Genomic DNA, 27,428 nt, shown 5'->3' on the forward strand with positions numbered 1-27,428 from the left:
AGAATATAATACAGGTATGAAAGAATTACATACACCAGTCATACAAAGTTATAAAAATGTCAAATATTACATATTGATGATAGTTGTGAAAATGTCAATGCTCGAAACAGGTTGCTAAAAATCTATTGTTTTAAGCTGGGAAAAAAAAACGGAAATCTGGGCAGGTTTTCAACTTTTGATAAAATGGCCTTAAGAAAACGGAATTTGCAATACATGGGCTGTTCTTGCCGTATTTACCGCTACGTGTTTTTTCACTTTATCGTGTATAGTTACCTTCATCCGTTTTCAGTTAACATTCTCTGAATCTACAAATGTACTTGTGGAAAATCCACTGACATGCTTTAATGCACATGTTAAACAGTTGTGATGATAATATACAATATCTTTCTTTAACTATTGAGAGGCTCCATTGCTTTAAAAACTGATTAATTGGAGTGAACGGAGATGACGGGACTCTCTCTTTAAAGGGGCTCTGGGTTCTACTAGCCTGCCTGAGTTCTACTAGCCTGCCTGGGTTCTACTATCCTGCCTGCCGTTAGCTCTAGCTCGAATCCTTGCGGAAGTACTGACGTGTTAACATCCAGAAGTGGCTAGTTTAGCTAGCTAGGTAGAGCCGGGTAGTGACACAGCGGCCGTATCAGGTAAGAAATGACTGTCATTGATTATTTTCACCGTAATTGCAAACAACACCACGAGACCCAGACAAGTATTAAAACCAAGAAACACATTTCAAAACCATTGTATCATTCAGTGAGTGCGGATGTGGCTGCTGGAGTGGTTTGATTTGTAACTGGGCTAACGTTAGCTGGCTAGCCGTTGGCAACGTACTACTGTATCGGCGGAAGTGAGTTGTCATATTGTCACAGTCCTTGCTGGTACTTGTAGTTTGACGTTTTCCTGATCAACATGGATTGTAATGGAAATAAGAGGGGATCATGAACTACACTTTCTTTAATCAGGTTTTGATAGGCGCTACTCTTAAGTTCAGGGAAATGTAGTCGCATACATTAATTTAAGGACTGATAGGGGTTAACTGTAGCTTTACGAAAACTACATAACCCATAAAAGCGATGATTTGGGCCAAAGGGCAATGTGCTTTCAGATGACTAGTTAGCTGTTTCTATGGCTAATTTGTAAGCTAACGTGAGTAATGCTCTTTCTTTAAAATAATGGCATTGACGAAACGTTTGTCACAGTTACTGCATGTTTTGTTTCTATCGTATCCATGCCATAGTTTTCAATGAGAGCCTGTTGTGATAAATACGACTTATTAGCTGCCTTCCAGACCGCTTCAGCCTGTTTGCTAGCTATGCAGCTAACGTTAGCCACAATCACGAACAGCTCTACACGATCTTGCCTTTTTAGCTACCGTTGCATGTCAAAATTCCTCATTAAAACTCTGTAATCGCTACGGTTACACAATGCAAGTTGGTAATAAAATACCTGAAACTTAACCCCGAACTATGTTAAAGGGGGGCAACCGGCTAACGTCAACGTTACATAGAAAATGTATGATCTACTCGTTAAATTAATGGATCACTGAAAAGTTCGAAGTAAAAGCAGCCGAAATATGTCGCCACTGGTTAAATTTAGGTTCAAACATCGTTACCTAGCTTGTTAGTTTCAACAGAACGAATACTAGAGTTCCCCATGTTCGTTATCTAACGCTACACATCATTTAGCACCGGTTATGTGTACCTGTCAGACAGCTTCCCCATCTGGACTCACTTAACTTCACAACACACACACCGACCAGATTCTGGTCTTCACAGCTCCAAACGGCGGATCACACATTTCTGTAGACTCACTACTTTCTTAACTAGCCTTATATGGTGTTAATGATTATTGTACTTAAGACCTACATTTAATGCTTAACCCTACTAAGAAGTAAAACATGACTAAAAGAGGCAATAAACAACATGTGAAGTAAATATTGACGTGTCTTTTTTCTCTTCACAAAAACTATGCTGGCTGGAAAAGGTTCATGGCCTGTTGTCTTACAAACTTGATTTGAAATTCTAGCCAATATAGTTTAGAGTGGGAGATGCTAGATTTGTGCATATTAGATTACATATAAAGTGTGTTTCAGTCATACTAGCCAAGCTTATACATCCACGCACCACTAATCAAAATGTCTTTCATCTTTGCTGGCAGAATGTCAGAAGGGGACAGTGTTGGGGAGTCAATCCATGGGAAACCATCTGTAGTTGGTGCCTTTTTCACACGGATTGGACAGGTAAAATGTGTACTGTTCAAATCACAAATGTATATTTTAGGGATTAAATGATTTTATAGACTGGTGTAAATACTGGATTGAATATCATGTGTAAATATATTGGGAGAGATGGAAAAAAAAAACCTGAGTCAAATGTTTTTATTATGTTATTAGGCCAATAAAGATAATTCAGATTTGTTAAGCACCAGTCTATCTACCTTGCTAACACACGTTTATATATTCATATTATCTGCTTAAATGTTAAATTAGTATCAATTAAACTGGTGGTGGTTAAAGTAACTTTTATGGAATTCATATGTTTTGGCATTTTATTTTAAGAAATCTTCTGTACTGGGATGTTTGAGGACAGGCTGTACCTGTTGAATTCTTCCAGTTTTCTAAAAATATTACATTCACAAACATAGGCTTATTTTTAGGTTTAAAGAGTCCTGCATCCTTTGCATTAAAGCAGAACAGCACTTTTACTACTTTCAGTTTCATATTTTCCATTTTCTTCACTCCTTTGTAGTTAGGATAATCCCTCAGTAGTAGTATTCTTCAAGCTTTGTATGCAGCAGTGTTATCAGTGCATCCCAACTGAAAGTGGGAAGGTGGCCAATTGTATTGGTCGGTCAGGCAGAGAAACACATGGGTCGAAGGTTAGGAAAGACTTGAATTGTGTATTCATTTACAATAATTAATGTAAAATGTCACAGTATCTCCACAAAGCGAAGCGTTTCCAAATGGCTCTACCTTTTTTTTTTTTTTTTTTTTTTTTTTTTTTTTTTTAAATAAATCTAAGGTTGTCTTACTTTGTCATCAGTGACATTCTCTGCCTCTGATAGCTATATATATATTTTTTTCCCTCTATTTTTCGTTATAGGTCTATCAGTCATGGCTAGACAAGTCAACGCCATTCCATGCAGTGCGATGGGGAGCTACTCTACTACTTACTGCAGTCTACATGATCAGAGTGTACATACTACAGGTAATTGATCATTTTCAGTTTTTTCCAATTTACTATACCATTCTGGAGGTAAACAGATGCAAGCCATGAGAGTTGTACGTAGTTGTAATACAAGCAACACTGTAACCAAATGTTGAACTTGCCCTGCAATTTATTTTTGAGGCTGTCAGAGTAAGAGGTGTTTATTCACCTCTACTAATTATTTAACTAGTAGTTAGTGGTGTTGTTGTACTGGATTGTATTATATTTAAGGCTCATTGGTTTTGTTTTGTGCTGATTTTCACCAAAGGTGAAAGATTGGCTTAGAGGACACTACAAGAGGACAGAGACTGTACATATGTTTCATTCTGTATCCCAACTGTCTAATGTGTGTTTTGAAAATTTGCCGACTTGCCTGTTCTGTTTCCATGAAAGTGTTCTTGCTCATATGTGTGTGTAATGTTCACTAACAAAAGTTGCACATTTATGTTTTCTGGCGGCCCATAAATCCTGTTAATGTAGTGATGTTTCTTATGCTGCCTTTCAGGGTTGGTATATAGTAACATATGCTTTGGGAATCTACCATCTCAACCTGTTCATTGCTTTTCTATCGCCAAAAGTGGATCCTTCAATGCTTGACGAAGGCAAGTTGAATGAATTAAATCTGATCAGCTCTTTGTACAGTTTTCATATTGTGTTATTTGCAGTAGGTTACCTATTGGGTTATTAACTAGCTGTTTATTTAGGCTTTTAACCTCCACACATTATGGTCTATATTAAAGAGCTCAAGAATACTTTTCCATACACAACACAGGTATGCATCACATGCAGAACAAAATACTGTTGGAGATTCATATATCTGAGGATGGAGTTGAAATTCTTTGTCTATGGTTGGAAGTGTGCAACACTTTTTAACATTGAGATTTATGGATCCAAACAAAACAAGAGCACAACATCCACAAAGTCAAACTTGTTAGAACATCCAAGGAAATAACATGTCATAGTGCCGGCCACACTCTTGATGAACAAGTGATCTTACGGAAGTTAAGCGCAGACGCATAAAAGCAAAAACTATTGTGAAGTACTTTATTCCCCTTATTTAGCCTAATAAGCTTTTCCTTTGTACATAAATTGTTATTACAGATTAACAACATTTCAGACCAGTGTCGGTTCCAGAGTAATTGGGTCTTTTTTTTAATAAAATACAACATGAACGTAATAATCATTTTGATCACATTGTGTTTGGACTTGTATGTTGCTGGTCTCGTGATTGAAGATGTCACTTTTTAATAACTACAACATATCACCATAACCTCTCTCTCCTGCAGATGAGGGCCCATCCCTCCCCACCAAGCAAAACGAGGAGTTCCGCCCGTTCATCAGGAGGTTGCCTGAATTCAAATTCTGGTGAGTCTAGCTCATGGCCTGGCCACCTGTCATTGTCACCCACAGAGTCATTGCAAATGAATTCCTTTGAAGTGACCTGTGGTCCACTTTAAAGTCATGCATTTAAACATGTAAAACAAAACCGAGATGTTAGATGGAATTACCTGGTGTGTATTTGTTTGTGACGCTGTGTGATCTTACATCCTCATCTTGACTTATCCTCTACTTCATCCATAGATCATGCCTAAAGACATTAAATTAGACTCTTGTAGACGCTTGACAAACTTTCACCGGGAACATTAGCATCTTTGAGCAGTTTATAAAAATTGTGTATCAATGAAAAGGCTACCGGTTGAGCATTAAGTCAACATTTCTCTGTGTTCTACTATTTACAGTTCTTGTTAAACCTTGCCTGACCGCCATGTGTTTATTTAAGCTCTTTGTCCTCTTATGCACTAAAGCAGGAAGAGAGGAAAGTGGCATTTTCATCGTGTATAAAACGATGATCTTTGGTTAAACGGAGAGATAACTGTAATAGCATTGACATATTTATCAGCTGTTTTCAGACTCACTGTGTTAACTGAACTTGAGAAAATAAGATACTTTAGAACAGGTTAAGAAATTTAATTTAGCCAAAAACCTTTTGTTCATTGTGAGTTGTTTGTCATATTTGTTTCCACGTATCTTGCATTTTCCTATATTTTTTTATTTATGTGCTAAATTCCTAAATGAAATCTCCTTTAGTGTCTAGACGTATGCATCCAGTACATGAATGGTTACGAGTTGAGGATGTTGTTGATTTTATGCTAACTAATGTGGTTAAACTGTTTTAACTGAGGTTATCTTCTCTTGCCAGGCATTCGGCGACAAAAGGCATCGTCATCGCCATGATTTGCACATTTTTTGAAGCCTTCAATGTGCCAGTGTTCTGGCCTATACTTGTAATGTACTTCATCATGCTCTTCTGCATCACCATGAAGAGGCAGATCAAGGTAAAAAGTATACATGGCCTGACGCATAATAGGTGCACTGCAGCTGTACTGGAGTCACAGTGTAACGTAAACAAAGCTAAACCTCTAATCATATGTTTTGAAGGAGATTCATTTTATTTGATTGCATTATATTGTACGGGTGCAGAGCATCTGTTCAGTATTGAATTCCAGCTATCATTGTTCTACTCCCACTACATGGGATAAGTAAAAAAGAATGTTCACGCAAATCCTAGAAATACTTGTTGCTAATTCTCCTCTTTTTCTTCCCCACTTTCTCTAGCATATGGTCAAGTACAGATACCTACCCTTCACACATGGGAAGAGGACATACAAAGGCAAGGACGAAACAGGGAAACCTTTTGCTAGTTAGAATCTCCCCCTTCCCCTCCTTCTCCTTTTAAATTTATCAGTCACAGTTAGTGGGGAGTGACGAGGGTTAGAGATTGATTTACCTTTTTGTAAGCGGAACAGTAACATGAAAAATAAAAAAAAGTTTGATCCATGGTTCAGATGAGGATATAACCAGCATGGATCAAATAAGTCTGGGAATATTGCCTTTTGTCTATTTAGGGGTAGGGTTTTTTTTTTCCTTCTTTTTCTTGAGGACCCCGATCCTCATTTTAGGATTGGTCTGCTATTGTTCAGTGGTAGGTGAGACTCAGTGCTGCCTTTTTAACCCCATGGGGTAAGTATAAAGTCGCCAAGGAGGAACCACACTGGAAAAAAGTTGCCGTGAAATTTGTGATTATTTTTTTTCAATGATGGGGATTCCAGTACATCTCCTTCTCCCAAGTGAAATAAATCTGCCAATTTTTGATTAATATATTGGTACCTACTTATTTGTAACACGTTATATATTAAAAGTCAGTAGTGTTAGAAACATGACATGATTAAATGTGTAAGAGGAAGCTGAAGGAAATGCAATGTCTTTAAGTTGAATCATTTCATCTTTTGTGATAAGATTGTGCGGCTGCTCTGGGTCACAAGTGTCTCAGCCAGTCATTTGTACTACATGCAGTCACTTTGGAAAAATTAGTCACATTTCACTTGAATATGCATTAAAAAAAAAACAGAAAAACACCTAATTCATCTCTTGAAATGATTAGCCTATTCCTAGCGCCAAATAATTTTTTAACTTGAATTGGCACCTCAAACAATTTTTTTTTGTTACCTGATTCTCACTAGCATAGCCAGTGGAGCAAGCATTATTATGGATGATTAACAGGGACTTGACTTAAATCTTAAGCCACCCACCACATCATTGAATGCTTTATTCAAAGCGAGTGTCACTAATCCCAACCCATTTGGTCTCCTGTAGCCTGTGGTCTACCTTAAATCAGTTCTTTCTACTCTAACGCCTTTGTAGAGCTGGGATACTGTGTCGTTGAGCACCCCTATAAACCAAATTTCTTTGCATTATTTAAGGACGCATTTAGCTTGATATGGCAAGTCAATAAATTAGTTTTACGTCACATCTTTAGACCATTATGTGCATCATTGTTCAAAATGTACTTTATCTTTTAAATTGCACAGCCAGTATTCAAGCCCAATTCCTAACGAGGTCTAATCTGAAATAATAGTCGAGCAATTGCACATCTATCCCGACGACCTGTTCTCTTTGAAACATTTACCCATCTAGGTTTCAAAGCCTGGGGTCTATTCGATCTATGTAGACTAGCTGTTTTAGTACTTTAAAGTCTGTTTACTTTGAAAAAGTTATGGTAAATAGTCATTCCAAGCAAACTTTTGTTCTCTTTCTTTTGCAGAGGAAACATAAGAACACAGAGATTGAGAGCTTTTATTATAACAAATGGATGAAGTGGTTGGCGATCACTCTTTTCTATAAACCTGTTGATTTGTTTTTCTCCATTTTTATCAGAATGCTGGGGATTATCTGTCATTATTAAACTTTGGTCAGCACTGTAGTAAGGGATCAAAACATTTTCCTGTAAAAAGTTTGTTTCAAAGGGTTGTCTGTAGGATTTGTGTGTGTGTATATATATATATTTGAAAATATGAAATTCTTTTGAGATTATTTTTATTTTAGTTTTTTCTTTCAACCACCATACTGTTTCCAAGTGTTTAAATCCATTTCAGTTGAAATTGATGCAAGCAGAACTGGTTAATTGGGTTCTAGATTGGATGAATTAAATATGTTTCTCATAGACTGCATGTTATCGTTTTCCTGTGCTACAGTTATAAACAAAAACTTGATTTTAACAACTTAAGTGTAATTTTTTTTTTTCACTCCAAATGCTATTAAAGAGGCTGTGTCCCTACAAACAGTACATAGTTGTGTCTGTCTCCTAATTTGCATATATTAATGGTGGAGCTAAAGGTCAAACAACAAATCTGATCAGCCCAAATGCGTCTACATTTCATTCATTTGACTCCCTTTCAGTACAATTCATAAATCACTTAACATCTTTAAACACCCCTATATTGATGAGATGACAAATTTATAAACAGGTGTGTGCTTTTCCAAATCTTGTGCAATCCATTTAGTTTACCACTAGTGATGGGACTCCAATCAAGGTTTAGAAACATATGAAAGTGTTTGAGCAAATGTTCTGAATACTTGGGGACAAAATGATATTTCAGGTTTTTTATTTTTATGAAATTGCAAAAAATTCTATAATCCTGTTTTCACTTTGTCATTATTGGTTATTGAGGGTGCATTGATCAGGGGGAAAATAATTCAAACTGTTTCAGAACAAGGCTGCAACATCAAAAGAGATGTAAGTGAAGGTGTCAAAGTACTTTTTGAATGCACTGTGTCACGGGGACGGTAAGGACCACTTCAAAGATTTTTGCATACTGATTTGTGTATTTCCGACAACTCGTATGCGCTCCCATTTCATGTTTCACATCAGATTGGTAAAGGTATTGGTAGGCTAACTAGCACAATGAAACACTTATTTGTTTCTCTGCTTCTCCTGGGAGCTTTTCTACATGCCTTGGCTCAATGCGCTGCCCCAGCCTCAGAGTTTCAGCTGGAAGGAGATTATTTGTTGGCTGGACTTTTTGACATTCATCATGATAATTCCGCTGTTAAACAAGACCGTCCAGAAGCCATCGACTGCTCCAGGTGAGTCTTACAATGAGTCTGAAAGAATATCTTCTGAGGTTGAAAATAATTACTGCCTGATGTGAACACATGACAGCTTACACATTCAAGTTTTGCCTTAGCTTTCAGGTCAGTGGAAATAGCTCGTAACCTTTCCTCAAGAACGATTTAATCTATTGCTATATTATCAAAGAACATCAAGTCTGCATTATTGACGTCCATTATAATCTTGGTTCAGATGTACATGTCTGTACAGGCAGTAAATAGTGAAACTAATTCTCACTTTCCATCCTCTATCCACAGTAAACCCTTCATTCTGTCAAGTTATCGGAGGTTTCAGTTGATGAGATTCTCTGTAGAGGAAATTAATAACTCCACCAAACTCCTGCCAAATGTATCTCTGGGCTATGAGATATTTGACCACTGCTCAGATATACAGAATTTTCCAGGCATCTTGAAACTCCTCTCAGTCGACGGCTTGATCCAACCTTGGGGTGAACCGCACAAGAATCTGTCTAAAGTGATGGCCGTGGTCGGCACTTATACAAGCACTCAAGCCCTGACTGTAGCCCCGCTGTTCATGATGGATCTCATTCCTATGGTACATTTTCCAGATACATCAAGTGATTAAAACTGTTTTACATACATTTGAAAAAAATTAAAACAGCTTCTAAATTTGTCACTAAAATAATGACGATTTCTTTATTACTCTTAAAATATATACAGTAAGTTACTATAAATTTACTGTAAACTGTGTTTTAATGTTACATTTAAGAATTTGTAACTGAAAATTATAATTTTTTCTATTGCTCTTTTGACAGGTCAGTTATGGAGCTGCTAGTTCAGTCTTTTCAAGAAAACAGAATTTCCCCTCTTTCCTACGTTCTGTACATCCCAATAAAGAAGTCATAGAAGTGATTGTTAACATTATGCAACACTTCAACTGGAGCTGGGTTGCTTTCCTTAACATTGATGATGATTATGGAAACGATGGCCGGGATTTGTTCATAAAGAGGATTAACAACACTGATATTTGTCTGGCATACACCAAAGGCCTCAATAAATACACAGATCACTCCAAAATATTCAAACAGATAGAGGCGCAGAGGATACCCATCATTATTGTTTTTGCTCCTGAATGGACTGCTGAAGATCTCATTAACGAAGCAATAAAACTAAATGTCACCAAGAAGGTTTGGATAGCAGGGGATGCATGGTCCTTAAACAAGGAGCTCCCCAAGAAGAAGGGAATCAAAAATATTGGAACTGTAATTGGGGTTTCTGAGCCAAAGATGACAATACCTGGTTTTAGGGAATTTATCTATTCTTCCAAAAGCCAGACCTATTGTGAAAATGAAGAACAAAATATGTTGTGTAATCAGGTTTGCAACTGCAGCAGCCTGAGTGCAGAAGAAATCCTTGCTGTGGACCCATCTTTTAATTTCCCTGTTTACTCTGCTGTACATGCCATCGCTCATGCCTTGCACAATGCCTTGCAATGTGAATCAGGCAGATGTAATAGCAATATTACAGTGTACCCACACATGGTAAGTGTACACATCATTTCATAAATCATTTAGTTTGTTCTCACCATCTGATTCTTGTCAATGTATCTTACTGACGAGTTTATCTTACAGAGAAGCTTATTTAAGTCTAAAACTTATAGGTTAAAAACCGATTGAATCATCACCTAATAATGTTTATTGTAAACATTATTATTAATGCAAGTTCTCTGAACTCTGTGTACCCACATCAGGTTCTGGCAGAGCTGAAGAAGTCAAACTTTACACTTTTAAATCAAAGTGTTACATTCGATGAGAATGGCGATCCAAACTTCGGATCCTATTCTATAGTTTTCTGGAACCAAAGTGGAGATGCAGAGGAGATCGGCTTTTGTCATTTTCACCCAAAGTTCCACTTCTTCATCAACGACACCAAAATTCAGTGGAACACAAAGGAAAAAGTAAGTTGTTTTTCCCTACAACTGATTTATACGCTATATGTTGATTTGAAACTACTTTGTTTTGTTTTCCCACTTCTGCACGGATGTGTGTGTGGATGAATGCACATGTGCACATTTATTTTGCAAAAGCTGTGACAGGGTCTAAATGTTATGTTCAGTGTTGAAGGCATATTACAAACCCCGTTTAGAATTTTAAAAAGCTGTATTCGCCTAAATACCACCACTTGTCTATAATTTGCCTCCACCCTCCTACAGCGTTATCTTGCACTTGTCCTTACTTGTCTAAATAATTGTCTTGTACAGGTGCCTACTGCACGGTGTTCCAAAGAATGTGAGGAAGGATCTGCAAAAACGCAACATGGAATCCACAAATGCTGCTTTGATTGTGAAATCTGTCCTAAAGAAACTTATATCAACAAAACAGGTAAATTATTTTACATGAGGGGAAGAAAACAAGTAAAAGCCGTGCTGTCATTCTGGTCTTGATGTGAGCCAATTTCAGACTTTTAAACTTTGTTATGGCTTACTGGGAATCCTTATTGGAAGCCAGGCAGAAGCAACATCCACACTGACTCCATCCTTCCTCCTGGGAAGTTGAGTGGACACCATGGTGGCTAACCTTCCTTTACCAGAGTAGGGTGTCTCTGCAGACTGGACATTGAGAGGGCGTGGTAACTGTCAAATTCTTTTTCAATTTGGTCCTTACAATCCTCTGTCAGCCAAAACCTAATTTCACCAACAAATCATGCTCCATTCATTTGTTCTAGACGGTTTAGGCCTATAATTCTGGGATTCCTTTTTTCAAACAACATTGCTGTTAGTATGATACAGCAGGAGAACAGTAAATATTCGTTGGGCTTGCAACTTTCAACTGTCCGCGTATCAACTCCTTGATCATAACAGAATATAATAACTTTCACCACTGCTCATTTTAGAAAGGCCACCCCAAGACAAAAGTGTGTTTTTTGTTTAGATTATCAAACTGACAATGGATCATATACGTTTGTTTCTCGCTGCCATCATTAGCCAGCACGCCAACGAGCCTTCATTTTCCCAGAATCGTGCCCGGTGGCAGACAGAATTGCATAGTGAAAGTGAGGCTCAAGTCTTGCTTAAGCTTGATTTATACATGTCCCAATCCTGAGGGTCAGGAATGTGCACATCCAACATTTTATAACTACGCTGACACGGATGTTGCAGGGTATTAAAGATCCAAACGTTTCCTCATCATGATTCCACTTCAACTAATGCCCTCCGGCCGTCCTTGCGGAACGTGTGAGTGGGGCGTTATACTCCCAACCAACTGTGGAAACCAGATAGGCGTCGTAGTTCTGTTTATACTGTCCGCTTGGAGGACACGTTCCACAGATGCACAGTAGATCACTGTGCTACCACTTGTAACATGGTGGCCGCGCAGCACGACAAATTGGTGGTGTGCGGATGTCCGCACAGAGCCTACGCTTACAACCTCTGATGAAGAAATTTACTGTAGGCTCGAGTTTTGCTCATACAGTATCATAAATTAAACGTCTAACAAAGCTTCCTAAACTGTTTGAACTTTCTTAACCCATACGGGTCTTTTCAAAAGTGAACCTCAATTATATTGACAAATTGTTTCTCTCATGTTAAACAGAGGATTCCTACAAGTGCATCAACTGTAAGGAAACAGAATGGTCTGCAGCAGGAAGTACATCATGTAATCTGCGGCTGGTGGAGTACATCCCATTCACAGACAGCGGGGCTATACTGATCATGGTTGGAGCCTGGGCCTTGGTGGGCCTCACACTAGCCATGTCCGTTCTCTTTGCCATCAACTACAACACACCTGTGGTCAGATCTGCTGGGGGACCAATGTGCTTCCTAATTTTCGGCTGCCTGAGTCTGTGTAGTCTTAGTGTGTTCTTTTACTTTGGTAAGCCAACCACTTCCTTTTGTATCCTACGGTTCTTATCATTTCTCTTGTTCTACACAGTTTGTCTAGCGTGTTTTGTTGTGCGCTCTTTTCAAATTGTTTGCATTTTCAAAATAGCCGCCAAGTTCCCCAAGCTCCACAGACTGTGGATGAAATATCATGGACAGTGGCTGGTCATCACTGCGGCATTTGTTACTCAGGCACTCCTACTTCTTTTTGGCTATACTTTTGCCCCTCCCAAGCCCTCCAATGAAACATTTTGGTACCCAGACAAAATCATACTTGGTTGTGACATAACCCTCAAAGCAACCTTTGGTCCTGTGGTTTTACTTTTATCTTTGTGCTCCCTTTGCTTTATTTTCTCATATATGGGAAAAGACCTTCCTAAAAATTACAATGAAGCCAAAACAATAACCTTCTGCCTGCTCCTGCTGATCCTCACCTGGATCATCTTTGTCACTGAATACTTACTTTACCATGGCAAGTACATCCAAACACTTAACGCCCTGGCAATACTCTCCAGTCTGTACTCCTTTCTGTTGTGGTATTTCCTCCCAAAATGCTACATCATAATTTTTCAACCCCACAGAAACACACAAGAGTACTTCCAAGGTCTCATTCAGAATTACACCAAAACCATTAGCCAGTAGCCGCTTCCAGTAAATAAGCATCTCTACAGACTGAAAAGCTGATGTGCCTGTAATCATAATCTCTGTCTCTATTAGTTTTTTCTTCCAAGAGTTGTAAACTAATGCTTTATGCTTGTTTTTTTGTGAATTTTTATTTTGATGACTATATAAATAAACAAAGCCTTGAAATGAGCAAGAACAAGATACACTTTGAATTATTGTGGCAAGAGTTATTTCGGAGATGGTGGGCAACATGACCCTAGATTCTGAGTATACAGTAGTCTTGATGTATATGCTGCCTTCTTCTCATTGTAACACTTAAGATACGTCACTTTTGAAGATACCTAACTGTGCAGGTCTCATGATGGATGAATTCAATATTTTGGGATATGTGCTTTTTCATATTCTTGTGGGAAGTTAAGTGAGGAGATTGATACTATGCAATTGACTTTGTAACATCTGTCCAGGGACTATAGATGAAAAATAGTGTCTTGGTCAGGTAAGGAGTATCCATAACACTGAAAGGTATTAATGTCTTGGACGACCTGAAGACTTCCTGGAACGGTTGAAGTTTTTTTTTCCTCATAATTCAATTGAATTGAATTTAATGTGCTATTCTTATTAGGTCTTATTAGGTTATGTGTCATTAAACAGCCCGAAGACATGGTACGTTACATAAAGTCAATTCAATAAAGATATTAAAAGGGAATGTTTGTTTTTTGGTGTAACACTAATCTCACCACATCATGACAAAAGTTCTACATGCTAGACTACTCTTTGATCTTAAATATACATGTATGTCTTAAGTTTCCTCAATTTTCATTATATATGTATTCTTACCTCTACTGTAACAATTGTAAGATTAAAATTGGAGTACATTTGTAAAGCATATAAGCAATGAATAACTTTCTAAATATGATACCTAACTGCACTTTTCTGTGAGTTTATTGCCTCCGTTTCCTCATGGATTTGAAATGATATTCTTAAAAATGGGTCAGAAGTACATTACTTAAGATTAAGATGGACAACAGAGACAAAGAAAATAATACATACAAAGTCAAACTTCATCTTAACATACAGGAAACAAAATGTTACACTAATGTTGGTTATAAAGTTATTAACCTCTTGGAATGAAAGTGCAAACATATCACAGACATGACTGCTTGCACCAAACACTATAGTGAAGTGTTGTAGCCACCTCATTGTCCATTAACTTTTCTTATATACTTAAACTATTAGTATAGATTGTGAAAACCTTTCAGAATAGTGTCACAAAATCCCACAGTAATGGGGGCATTTTCTGGAAAATAAATCAAAATTAAAATACCTTTTGTCAGACCGTTTTTTTGGTCTTGATATGCTGTTTTAGTTAGCACAACAACTTTTTAAATTGTACAATCTTGGACCATGGCAATGTGGCATGTCACTGCACATGGTAATGACAAATAAAGATTGATTTCACTTTACAAAGCAGAACAAGGAGTTCTGCGCTTCAGTCAGGAGGAATTCAAATTCTGGTGAGAGTCCTGACCATTTATCAAGTTCATTTTCCTATTTCAAATCACCTGTGCAGGCCAAAGGTAACTCATGCAATCATTTGTAAGAGGAGGTGGTCATTTAGCATAAACCAAAGCTATTGGGTTGAATTCATTTCATTTGTGTATATTTGCTTGTGAATATCCTGTGTGATCTAACAATCTCATCTGAACTTGGTGAGATCATTCTTATAGTATATCTTTCTTTTAAAGGGCCATCCAATTTTTCAACTTTTACTGCAACAGAAAGTTGAGTTGTTATAAAAAGTGATGTACCAAGATAAAATACTTTGCTGAACATAATGCACGCAATGACGGAATGAAGTTGGGATGATACAGCAGGCGAACAATAAATATTCGTAAGATCGTTGCCACTTTCAACTGTCTGCGTATCAACTCCTTGATCATAACAGAATATAGTAACTTTGACCACTGCTCATTTTAGAAAGGCCACCCCAAGACAAAAGCGTGTTCTTTGTTTAGATTGTCAAACTGACAATGGATCATACACGTTTGTTTCTCGCTGCCATCATTAGCCAGCACGCCAACGAGCCTTCATTTTCCCAGAATCGTGCCCCGTGGCAGACAGAATTGCATAGTGAATGTGAGGCTCAAGCCTTGAGCCTCAGCCTTGAGTAAAGAAATTTACTGTAGGCTAGAGTTTTGCTCATACAGTATCATAAATTAAACGTCTAACAAAGCTTCCTAAACTGTTTGAACTTGCTTTACCCACAGAGTACTTTTTAAAAGTGAACCTCAACTTCATTGACAAATTGTTTCTCTCATGTTAAACAGAGGATCCCTACAAGTGCATCATGGTCGGAGCCTGGGCCTTGGTGGGCCTCACACTAGCCATGTCCGTTCTCTTTGCCATCAACTACAACACACCTGTGGTCAGATCTGCTGGGGGATCAATGTGCTTCCTAATTTTCGGCTGCCTGAGTCTGTGTAGTCTTAGTGTGTTCTTTTACTTTGGTAAGCCAACCACTTCCTTTTGTATCCTACGGTTCTTACCATTTCTCTTGTTCTACACAGTTTGTCTAGCGTTTTTTGTGCGCTCTTTTCAAATTGTTTGCATTTTCAAAATAGCCTCCAAGTTCCCCAAGCTCCACAGTCTGTGGATGAAATATCATGGACAGTGGCTGGTCATCACTGTCGCATTTGTTACTCAGGCACTCCTACTTCTTTTTGGCTATACTTTTGCCCCTCCCAAGCCCTCCAATGAAACATGTTGGTACCCAGACAAAATCATACTTGGTTGTGACATAACCCTCAAAGCAACCTTTGGTCCTGTGGTTTTACTTTTATCTTTGTGCTCCCTTTGCTTTATTTTCTCATACATGGGAAAAGACCTTCCTAAAAATTACAATGAAGCCAAAGCAATAACCTTCTGCCTGCTCCTGCTGATCCTCACCTGGATCATCTTTGCCACTGTATACTTACTTTACCATGGCAAGTACATCCAAACACTTAACGCCGTGGCAATACTCTTCAGTCTCTACTGCTTTCTGTTGTGGTATTTCCTCCCAAAATGTCACATCATCCTTTTTCAATCATACAAAAACACACAGGAGTACTTCCAAGGTCTCATTCAGAATTACAACACCAGACAGTAGCACCAGTAAATGGGTGTCTTCAGTATATGTGCTTCAGGCCTCCTGAATACTTTCAATTAAATCACAATCATTAGTGAATAGAGTAGAAAAGTACATAGTACTTTAAAGCTGTACCCTAAATAGGTTGATTGTTTATTTAGTTGTTTTACTCAGAGGTGTAAGAATCTTGAAATTAACGATAACAATATACAGTCATACACATTTCAACAAGAGGCATTTGTAATGTTGTGTTAGTCTACAGCCATGCTAAGGGTTCTGTGGCACTGTATACACTGATAGGTACTAAATGCTAACATTAGCATGTATATATAACCTACTCCCAATATAGTGCTGCAGGGATAAGGTAGATTTGATGGCCAACCCGGAAGTTAGCATTCTCCTGGTTTTCTTGAAAAAGAGCCAATGGGATTTTTCCATTGAATTTAGGATTACTGCAGAAAATAACCCCTGAAACAAACAAAACTTTATGATACTTACACATTTTGTTCACCAAGATAATCTTCACAAATGAACATCACTTTTATTAATTTTTAAGAGTAAATGCATTCGCCAGAAGTAAAAAGCTAACGTTAGAGGATAAACTACAACATACTCAACAACAACTAACTGAGTTCTGAGTTTTAGTACTGACTCATGCTGATGCTGCGCAGGCTATTCGCTATGGTCACCATCTTAGTTTAACGTGCTAACGTTTGCTAAGTAGCTTCAAAAACAAAATTAAACTGAGGCTGATACATGAAGAGTTACAGAGTGAACTGCTGTAGTTTAATGTGAGAACACAACAACTTTAAGTACTTTAACTGTACAGTTTGGGATTTTGCAGTGGTAGTTTAAAATAGGGCTCAAGACTAACGGCGCTCAATCGCTGTTAGCGGTGAGTGTTCTGCAGAGTCCAGCTGCGTCTTTTATAAACAAGCCGGGAACATAAGAAAATCCCCAAATACTAGGGCTGAAGGCTAGACACAAGAAACAAAAGCAGATGACCAGACATTGAAATAATGGGATAACAACAATGTCACCACATGAAGGCGCCACTTCACTGTGATGCTTATAGGCTAGACTACAGGCACACCATGAATACACTGTGTAACATATTTCTTTCTATTGTGATACATACAAGGGTCCATAATGTCATAATGTTTTTGTGATGATGTTGTACAGATTCAGATCTTGTAGTTTGTGTGCAAAACTTTGTTCCGAATGCATATTTAAGATTCACCTCATTGGAGTAATAAATAAAGGCTACTTCGCACTTTTGTATGCTAAAATCTTTCCTCTGTGTCTGTATCAATATATTTCTGTATCTTCATGGACACACAGAGGCTCCATTTTTGTAAATACAATGTGATATGATCTTAATTTAATTTGAGTTGCATTGTTTAATATTTTTCTAACCTCTTAAACCCTAGGCCTATTTTTAGGCCTCTGCTCGAAAATTGTAACCCATACTAAAAAGACTGTGATTCTGTAACTACAAGGTCTATTTTAATAATTTTGATGGTTCGATAACACTACGAATTGTGAGATTTGTTGAGATGATTTGTTAATAGTAGCTGAAGACAGAACACAGCAAACAGGGAAAATTCCCAGGTTCACCTGAAGAAAAAGCACTTTAATTTTTTTTAATGAGGCCCTGGCTAGCCTAATAACAATCCCAATTCATAGCAACAAGGGTGCAGGTGCCTCACACAAAGATTTGGTGTAAATAAAGTGAAGCAAACCCAAGTTATAGAAGTTTATGTACGAAAAAAAATTTCCATTGTACTTTTATATACTATATAACTATATATTTCACTTTGTTTATCACTCATATTGTACAATCTATCATAACAGAGCTGTTTGGCATCATTTTGACTCATTTTGACCTCTCTGGGGGTCATCATATCTCTCCTCCATGCAATTTCCTCGTCTCTGTCTGTGTCTATGGAGCGCTTGATAAGCCTATGGTGGGCGGATTTGAGCATGTGATGCCTTGTTCGAACCGGGTGATTATTTCGAGTACACCAGTATGTGAAGTAAGTACCATGAAGTGATTGACAGAATTTTCAGCCACTAAAACTCCAAAGCCGTGCCGCCCAACCCCCCCAAGCCCCAAGCCCCTATATGATTCACCGGCTAGCATAATCGCCCCCATTTTATGTCAGATGAACGGAAAATCGCCATTTTAGGTTCCAGACACTCACAGTGACCGAGCGAACACATTTCTCATTTGGATTTATTTCGGATTTCTCCGTTTTCGCCCTGAACACCATCTCAAGGTATGATGCGGTTCTAATGTTGGCAGTGTTGGCGTTGTGCTTTGTGGTGGCTTCTTGGATGTAACTTTTTGATGCTTTGACGGAGAGAAATTTGGATGTTATCGCTGGAATCTGTGTGAACTGCTCGTGCTTCCTGATGTGTGATTTGCCGGGGGGATGCAATGGCCCCATTATGGAAGCATTTTCTGAATACTTAGATTGCCGGTGGCGGCGTAAAATACATGATATTGTGGCGGATCTGCTTAGTTAGTTAGTATAATAGTTTATAATGGTGTTTGCAGTGTGTAAAATGGCTTTATGAAATTTGATTTCTACGACGCTCTCTTCGATTAAATGTCTCGCTCTGAACCCCAAATGGGGCTCGCTCGGGTAAGAAAGGTTTAATATGAGTCCGAAAAGAGCATACACCTTTGAAATGGGTTGCCCCAGTTGTAAAACCTCTACCCTCATGCCACTTCATTTAAAAAAATTACTTATTTCTACAACCACACTGTAACATATTACCCATCATATACTCTTTTCCAACTGTATCAGTCCTGTAATTAATTATGTCGCCATTGTACAGTGATACAGCTGTAATGACATCCTTGCTTTAAGATGGATACAAGAAAGCTAGATGTGTTTTGGGGTTTGTGATGGTTTTTTTTATTAACCTTGTCTCTCTACCAACTGGTTTCCAGCCGCAACAGCAACACTGGTGTTGTTTTCACCTTGTGAGTCTGTGTGTGAATCATCGAGGCATAATGTGGTCATGAAGACACCTACTGTATCTGGAATTATCACAGAGGCGGTTGTGACTACTTTGCCAGGTGTTTGCATTTCTGTCTGCCGGTGGATGGAGTTTGTCATCACAACAGCGTCGCAAGTGTGCAAGATGCAGTCAAGACATTTTAAAGCTGTGTAGTCATCAGTTCCAACACAACATTACACACAAACTAATCAGATTCTGTGTAGCTCAAAACTGTTGGCTGTTGATAAAAAAATTTCATTTGGTCCAGGCTTCACTAATTTGTGTGTGTGTGTGTGTGTGTGTGTGTGTGTGTGTGTTTTGATGGGTTATGTCTTGGTACCTTGATTCTGTATTGGGAAGATGTTAACCATCCATCCAAAGAGAAATGTTTGTGTCCCCTTCACTGTGTCATCTCTCCTTGAGACCACTATCAGTGCACAATATGCTGATTTATTAGCACTAGAAGAAAAAAACAGAGATGAAATGTATAATAATTTCATAGCATCAGTTTGATTTTATTAAAAAACATGATGGAATGGATGTTTCATAATGTATTCTATAATGTAGAGATTCTATAGGGAAACTATTTTGAAAAATAAATGCTGAAAGCTAATTTATTTTCTCATCTGATCTTCTTAATTCTACAGACGACCATACCAGATGACAAAAAACAAAAAAGACGAACAACTATAAACATAATAATAATAATAGCTTTTGATTTCTTCATGATCCCTATTGTTTTAGCACAGTCAAGGATAAATAACAGTAAATACTAAATATGTAATGGTCATGAGATGCTACTAACTATTGCACTGGAAGATGAGCATCAAGGCCACATTTATTGCCTTGCTACCATTTACAGTCTGAGCATGGACTTGAAATGTGTAATTTATGATTGAGATGGACAGAAATGGAAAAAGAAAAAAGAAATATATATCTAACTTCATGTCAAACTTCATCTTAACATACTGTACAAGGAAATGAAATGTCACAGTACTGACCACACTGTTGATTAGTAAGTGATCTTTTGGAAGCAAAGTGTAAACATTAAATAGTAATGACTGCTATTCACCAAAACATATTGTAAAGTTGTTTAGCCACTTTGTAGCTTCCATAAAACAATATTTATGATTTCTATTAACCACGACATCACCCTATAAACTATATCGCTCCTGTAGATGAGGGCCCATCCCTTCCTACCTAGCAGAACAAGGAGTTTCACCCTCGCATCAGGAGTTTGCCTGAATTCAAACTTTGGTGTGTTTATAGCTCATGGCCTGGCCATCTATCATTGTCATCCACAGAGTGATGCAAATGATCTCCTTTCAAATGGCCTGTGTGGTCAAAGCTTAAGTCATGCAGAGCTCATTTGTAAGAGGATGTGTATATCTAGTGTATATCTTTACATTGCACAAATATTTGTTTGCTGCTATATTCATGTTCAGAATGTCTTATATAACTTATTTTAACCTCATCTCATTTGATCTAGCCATTTGCTGTAGAGTGGGTTCAGATCTGTGGGACATACCTGGCTTGGTTCCCTTCTGAGCAAAGGCGACTGGTCTAGTTAGGCTAAAGTTCTCTGGCCACTTCATCCATCTCTCCCGCTTTAATGTGTCAGCCAAAACAAGTAAGTCCTTGTCGTGGTACCATCTATATTGGCCTTGAGATAAATCTGTTTCACACCTGTCAATATCTGCACTACTGTGTCCGTCCTGCTACAGAGTTTACAACTTGGATCCTATGACAGCCCCCATGCGTACAAGTGTGCCAATGAAGGAAGAGTTTGTAATATTGATGGAGGGAAGAATGAGATACCACAACTCTGTCCATGTTACTATCCTCTTGGGTAAATCACACTTTGTCCAGCACCACTGGGTGCCAAGCTTAACTGCTTTGACCTTCTTCAGGTCTTAGTCTTTCAAAAGGGCAGGGACCGCTAAACCAAACTAAAATGTAGCTTAATGATTAAGTATAATTGTTTTTGTATTATTTGTTTAACTGTGCCCTATTTATCTAGTTATAGGATTTGAGTCTGGAGCTGATCACATTGTAGGTCACATTTATGCAGAAATACAGGAAATTCTGAAGGTTTCACGTCAAGTAGAACCAGATCTATTCGTGATAGAATGAATTTACCTGCTCATAATCATCATTGCCGAGTCAGTGCAGCTTCTATCCTTTTTGCATACTGATTTGTGTATTCTCCTCCAACCATTTACAGGTATGGAAGTGAACACTGGGGGTTTGTTGTTACGAGCATCGCATTACTTAAAAAAAGGCTGAAGCTACTGAGTTCACGTCAGAATGCTGAAAGAAAATTACAACAATTAAACATTTTCTTGCATGCTTCTCTGTGTTATCTGGGAGCTTTTCCACATGCCTTGGCTCAATGCACTATTTTAAAACAAGGCTGCAACACCAAAAGAGATGTAAGTGAAGGTGTCAAAGTACTTTTTGAATGCAATGTATCACAGGGACGGTATAGGACAGCTGAGATGATTTTTGCATACTGATTTGTGTATTCTTCTCCATTAGGTATTTTTGACAACTCGTATGCGCTCCTATTTCATGTTTCACATTAGATTGGTAAAGGTATTGGTAGGCTAACTAGCACAATGAAACATTTATTTGTTTCTCTGCTTCTCCTGGGAGCTTTTCTACATGCCTTGGCTCAATGCGCTGCCCCAGCCTCAGAGTTTCAGCTGGAAGGAGATTATTTGTTGGCTGGACTTTTTGACATTCATCATGATAATTCCGCTGTTAAACAAGACCGTCCAGAAGCCATCGACTGCTCCAGGTGAGTCTTACAATGAATCTGAAAGAATATCTTCTGAGGTTGAAAATAATTACTGCCTGATGTGAACACATGACAGCTTACACATTCAAGTTTTGCCTTAGCTTTCAGGTCAGTGGATATAGCTCGTAACCTTTCCTCAAGAACGATTTAATCTATTGCTATATTATCAAAGAACATCAAGTCTGCATTATTGACGTCCATTATAATCTTGGTTCAGATGTACATGTCTGTACAGGCAGTAAATAGTGAAACTAATTCTCACTTTCCATCCTCTATCCACAGTAAACCCTTCATTCTGTCAAGTTATCGGAGGTTTCAGTTGATGAGATTCTCTGTAGAGGAAATCAATAACTCCACCAAACTCCTGCCAAATGTATCTCTGGGCTATGAGATATTTGACCACTGCTCAGATATACAGAATTTTCCAGGCATCTTTAAACTCCTCTCAGTCGACGGCTTGAGCCAACCTTGGGGTGAACCGCACAAGAATCTGTCTAAAGTGATGGCCGTGGTCGGCACTTATACAAGCACTCAAGCCCTGACTGTAGCCCCGCTGTTCATGATGGATCTCATTCCTATGGTACATTTTCCAGATACATCAAGTGATAAAAACAGTTTTACATACATTTAAAAAAAATTAAAACAGTTTCTAAATTTGTCACTAAAATAATGACGATTTCTTTATTACTCTTAAAATATATACAGTAAGTTACTATAAATTTACTGTAAACTGTGTTTTAATGTTACATTTAAGAATTTGTAACTGAAAATTATAATTTTTTCTATTGCTCTTTTGACAGGTCAGTTATGGAGCTGCTAGTTCAGTCTTTTCAAGAAAACAGAATTTCCCCTCTTTCCTACGTTCTGTACATCCCAATAAAGAAGTCATAGAAGTGATTGTTAACATTATGCAACACTTCAACTGGAGCTGGGTTGCTTTCCTTAACATTGATGATGATTATGGAAACGATGGCCGGGATTTGTTCATAAAGAGGATTAAAGACACTGAGATTTGTCTGGCATACACCAAAGGCCTCAATAAATACACAGATCACTCCAAAATATTCAAACAGATAGAGGCGCAGAGGATACCCATCATTATTGTTTTTGCTCCTGAATGGACTGCTGAAGATCTCATTAACGAAGCAATAAGACTAAATGTCACCAAGAAGGTTTGGATAGCAGGGGATGCATGGTCCTTAAACAAGGAGCTCCCCAAGAAGAAAGGAATCAAAAATATTGGAACTGTAATTGGGGTTTCTGAGCCAAAGGTGACAATACCTGGTTTTAGGGAATTTATCTATTCTTCCAAAAGCCAGACCTATTGTGAAAATGAAGAACAAAATATGTTGTGTAATCAGGTTTGCAACTGCAGCAGCCTGAGTGCAGAAGAAATCCTTGCTGTGGACCCATCTTTTAATTTCCCTGTTTACTCTGCTGTACATGCCATCGCTCATGCCTTGCACAATGCCTTGCAATGTGAATCAGGCAGATGTAATAGCAATATTACAGTGTACCCACACATGGTAAGTATACACATCATTTCATAAATCATTTAGTTTGTTCTCACCATCTGAATCTTGTAAATGTATCTTACTGACGAGTTTATCTTACAGAGAAGCTTATTTAAGTGTAAAACTTATAGGTTAAAAACCGATTGAATCATCACCTAATAATGTTTATTGTAAACATTATTAGTAATGCAAGTTCTCTGAACTCTGTGTACCCACATCAGGTTCTGGCAGAGCTGAAGAAGTCAAACTTTACACTTTTAAATCAAAGTGTTACATTCGATGAGAATGGCGATCCAAACTTCGGATCCTATTCTATAGTTTTCTGGAACCAAAGTGGAGATGCAGAGGAGATCGGCTTTTGTCATCTTCACCCAAAGTTCCACTTCTTCATCAACGACACCAAAATTCAGTGGAACACAAAGGAAAAAGTAAGTTGTTTTTCCCTACAACTGATTTATACGCTATATGTTGATTTAAAACTACTTTGTTTTGTTTTCCCACTTCTGCACTGATGTGTGTGTGGATGAATGCACATGTGCACATTTATTTTGCAAAAGCTGTGACAGGGTCTAAATGTTATGTTCAGTGTTGAAGGCATATTACAAACCCCGTTTAGAATTTTAAAAAGCTGTATTGGCCTAAATACCACCACTTGTCCATAATTTGCCTCCACCCTCCTACAGCGTTATCTTGCACTTGTCCTTACTTGTCTAAATAATTGTCTTGTACAGGTGCCTACTGCACGGTGTTCCAAAGAATGTGAGGAAGGATTTGCAAAAAAGCAAGATGGAATCCACAAATGCTGCTTTGATTGTGAAATCTGTCCTAAAGAAACTTATATCAACAAAACAGGTAAATTATTTTACATGAGGGGAAGAAAACAAGTAAAAGCCGTGCTGTCATTCTGGTCTTGATGTGAGCCAATTTCAGACTTTTAAACTTTGTTATGGCTTACTGGGAATCCTTATTGGAAGTCAGGCAGAAGCAACATCCACACTGACTCCATCCTTCCTCCTGGGAAGTTGAGTGGACACCATGGTGGCTAACCTGCCTTTACCAGAGTAGGGTGTCTCTGCAGACTGGACATTGAGAGGGCGTGGTAACTGTCAAATTCTTTTTCAATTTGGTCCTTACAATCCTCTGTCAGCCAAAACCTAATTTCACCAACAAATCATGCTCCATTCATTTGTTCTAGACGGTTTAGGCCTATAATTCTGGGATTCCTTTTTTCAAACAACATTGCTGTTAGTATGATACAGCAGGAGAACAGTAAATATTCGTTGGGCTTGCAACTTTCAACTGTCCGCGTATCAACTCCTTGATCATAACAGAATATAATAACTTTCACCACTGCTCATTTTAGAAAGGCCACCCCAAGACAAAAGCGTGTTCTTTGTTTAGATTGTCAAACTGACAATGGATCATACACGTTTGTTTCTCGCTGCCATCATTAGCCAGCACGCCAACGAGCCTTCATTTTCCCAGAATCGTGCCCCGTGGCAGACAGAATTGCATAGTGAAAGTGAGGCTCAAGCCTTGAGCCTCAGCCTTGAGTAAAGAAATGTACTGTAGGCTCGAGTTTTGCTCATACAGTATCATAAATTAAATGTCTAACCCAACTTCCTAAACTGTTTGATCTTGCTTTACCCACAGAGTACTTTTTAAAAGTGAACCTCAACTTGATTGACAAATTGTTTCTCTCATGTTAAACAGAGGATCCCTACAAGTGCATCAAATGTAAGGAAACAGAATGGTCTGCAGCAGGAAGCACATCATGTGATCTGCGGCTGGTGGAGTACATCCCATTCACAGACAGCGGGGCTATACTGATCATGGTCGGAGCCTGGGCCTTGGTGGGCCTCACACTAGCCATGTCCGTTCTCTTTGCCATCAACTACAACACACCTGTGGTCAGATCTGCTGGGGGACCAATGTGCTTCCTAATTTTAGGCTGCCTGAGTCTGTGTAGTCTTAGCGTGTTCTTTTACTTTGGTAAGCCAACCACTTCCTTTTGTATCCTACGGTTCTTACCATTTTTCTTGTTCTACACAGTGTGTCTAGCGTGTTTTGTTGTGCGCTCTTTTCAAATCGTTTACATTTTCAAATTAGCCGCCAATTTCCCCATACTCCACAGTCTGTGGATGAAATATCATGGACAGTGGCTGGTCATCACTGCGGCATTTGTTACTCAGGCACTCCTACTTCTTTTTGGCTATACTTTTGCCCCTCCCAAGCCCTCCAATGAAACATGTTGGTACCCAGACAAAATCATACTTGGTTGTAACATTAACCTCAAAGTATTCTTTGGTCCTCTGGTTTTACTTTTATCTTTGTGCTCCCTTTGCTTTATTTTCTCATACATGGGAAAAGACCTTCCTAAAAATTACAATGAAGCCAAAGCAATAACATTCTGCCTGCTCCTGCTGATCCTCACCTGGATCATCTTTGCCACTGTAAAATTACTTTACCATGGCAAGTACATCCAAACACTTAACGCCGTGGCAATACTCTTCAGTCTCTACTGCTTTCTGTTGTGGTATTTCCTCCCAAAATGTCACATCATCCTTTTTCAATCATACAAAAACACACAGGAGTACTTCCAAGGTCTCATTCTGAATTACAGCAACAGACAGTAGCACCAGTAAATGCGTGTCATCTGTTTACAGTAGAAAAGATGTGCTTCAGGCCTCCTGAATACTTTCAATTAAATCACAATCATTTTTTTTTTTTAAGAGTAGAAAAGTACATAGTACTTTAAATCTGTCCCTGTTTTGTTGTACCATAAGTAGGTTGATTGTTTATTTAGTTGTTCACCTATATGTTACAAATCATTTCTTCCCTCCTGAAACACTAACACTCTTCCTGGCCACTCACAGAGCTAACGGACTGACAGTTTATTTTCAGAGGAACCGTTGAACACTCTACATGAAGAGTTACAGAGTGAACTGCTGCAGCTTAATGTGAGAATGCAACAACTTTACACTAAATAAATGTACTGAAGTACTTCAGCTGTGTACAGTTTGGAATTTTGCAGTGAAAACAGGGCTCGAGACTAACGGCTTTGCATCGTCCCGGAATTAATAATGTGATCACTATCGCATCGTTGAGGACAAACTGAAATTTCCCATGTAGGCAGGAGGGGAGCTTGTTAGTTGTAAACTTTTAGCAGTGAGTGGCCTGCAGAGTCCAGCTGCGGTTCTAAAAACAAGCAGGGAACAGAAGAAAATCCCCAAATACTAGAACTGAACACTAGACACAATTAAGGAACAAAAGCAGATGACCCGACAATGAGAGAGGGAACACACAGACTAAATACACAATGTACTAATTAACTAATTAAACACAGGTGTGAAAGAAAACAGAAGAAGACAAAGGCACATTGGCACACATGGGAAGGGTGAAATTTCAAAATAAAACAGGACACACTAAACATAAATTAATTAGATGAAACGGAAAAGTAAACTAAAGGGGTAACGGTTGTATGAGACGTGCGAGTGAAAAAAGCATTTGATACACTTTCAGTCTAGACGGGGGCCATTGTGGTTTGTATTTATTCAATCACAAATTACAGCAGTGGTTGTTGCAGACACACCTGGTGGACTTTTCATGTACTTTTCTTGTTAGATTATGTTTATCATACTATTATCCACATAAAGTTAATTCTGTTGAGCCCTGCATAGATTTTGATATTTACATGTAAAGCAGTTATATAACAATCATTTGGAATGTGTATGATTTCCGAGGTTGCTGTAACAACAATGTCACCACATGAAGGCGCCACTTCACTGTGATGCTTATAGGCTAGACTACAGGCACACCATGAATACACTGTGTAACATATTTTTTTTCTATTTTGATACATATA

The 27,428-nt window shown here is 38.3% G+C and overlaps 3 protein-coding genes across 4 annotated transcripts; all 3 read left to right on the plus strand.

Moving 5' to 3' along the window:
- The first annotated feature begins 567 nt into the window (after positions 1-567).
- Positions 568-7,827, plus strand: rer1 (retention in endoplasmic reticulum sorting receptor 1). Of its 2 annotated transcripts, XM_079182647.1 has the most exons (8): positions 568-641; positions 2,155-2,236; positions 3,099-3,203; positions 3,709-3,805; positions 4,490-4,568; positions 5,404-5,539; positions 5,820-5,874; positions 7,306-7,827. In XM_079182647.1, the coding sequence occupies exons 2-8, from the start codon at positions 2,156-2,158 to the stop codon at positions 7,314-7,316; spliced, it is 564 nt and encodes a 187-aa protein (XP_079038773.1). In that variant the 5' UTR covers positions 568-641; position 2,155; the 3' UTR covers positions 7,317-7,827. The 2 variants fall into 2 exon arrangements, with proteins under 2 accessions (XP_079038773.1, XP_079038772.1); XM_079182646.1 differs by having other exon boundaries at positions 5,820-7,827.
- A 618-nt stretch (positions 7,828-8,445) lies between these two features.
- LOC306708514 (taste receptor type 1 member 1-like) lies at positions 8,446-13,131 on the plus strand (the record flags this gene model as incomplete). The annotated part of the gene is made up of 6 exons (XM_079176356.1): positions 8,446-8,627; positions 8,910-9,207; positions 9,428-10,153; positions 10,363-10,569; positions 10,873-10,993; positions 12,203-13,131. 6 exons carry the CDS (start codon positions 8,446-8,448, stop codon positions 13,129-13,131), a joined length of 2,463 nt encoding a protein of 820 aa, XP_079032482.1.
- An 8,736-nt stretch (positions 13,132-21,867) lies between these two features.
- LOC306708538 (taste receptor type 1 member 1-like) lies at positions 21,868-27,428 on the plus strand (the record flags this gene model as incomplete). The annotated part of the gene is made up of 6 exons (XM_079176387.1): positions 21,868-22,049; positions 22,332-22,629; positions 22,850-23,575; positions 23,785-23,991; positions 24,295-24,415; positions 25,277-27,428. 6 exons carry the CDS (start codon positions 21,868-21,870, stop codon positions 26,197-26,199), a joined length of 2,457 nt encoding a protein of 818 aa, XP_079032513.1. The 3' UTR covers positions 26,200-27,428.

The sequence above is a fragment of the Pholis gunnellus genome (assembly GCF_910591455.1).
Source record: "Pholis gunnellus genome assembly, chromosome: 2".
Classification (NCBI taxonomy): domain Eukaryota; kingdom Metazoa; phylum Chordata; class Actinopteri; order Perciformes; family Pholidae; genus Pholis; species Pholis gunnellus.

Excerpts from the sequence above, each read along its gene's own strand:
- rer1 (XM_079182646.1), top strand. The coding sequence starts at position 2,156 with ATGTCAGAAGGGGACAGTGTTGGGGAGTCAATCCATGGGAAACCATCT. Across the intron at positions 3,204-3,708 it reads TCAGAGTGTACATACTACAG|GGTTGGTATATAGTAACATA; the intron begins GTAATTGATCAT and ends GCTGCCTTTCAG. Across the intron at positions 4,569-5,403 it reads TTGCCTGAATTCAAATTCTG|GCATTCGGCGACAAAAGGCA; the intron begins GTGAGTCTAGCT and ends TTCTCTTGCCAG.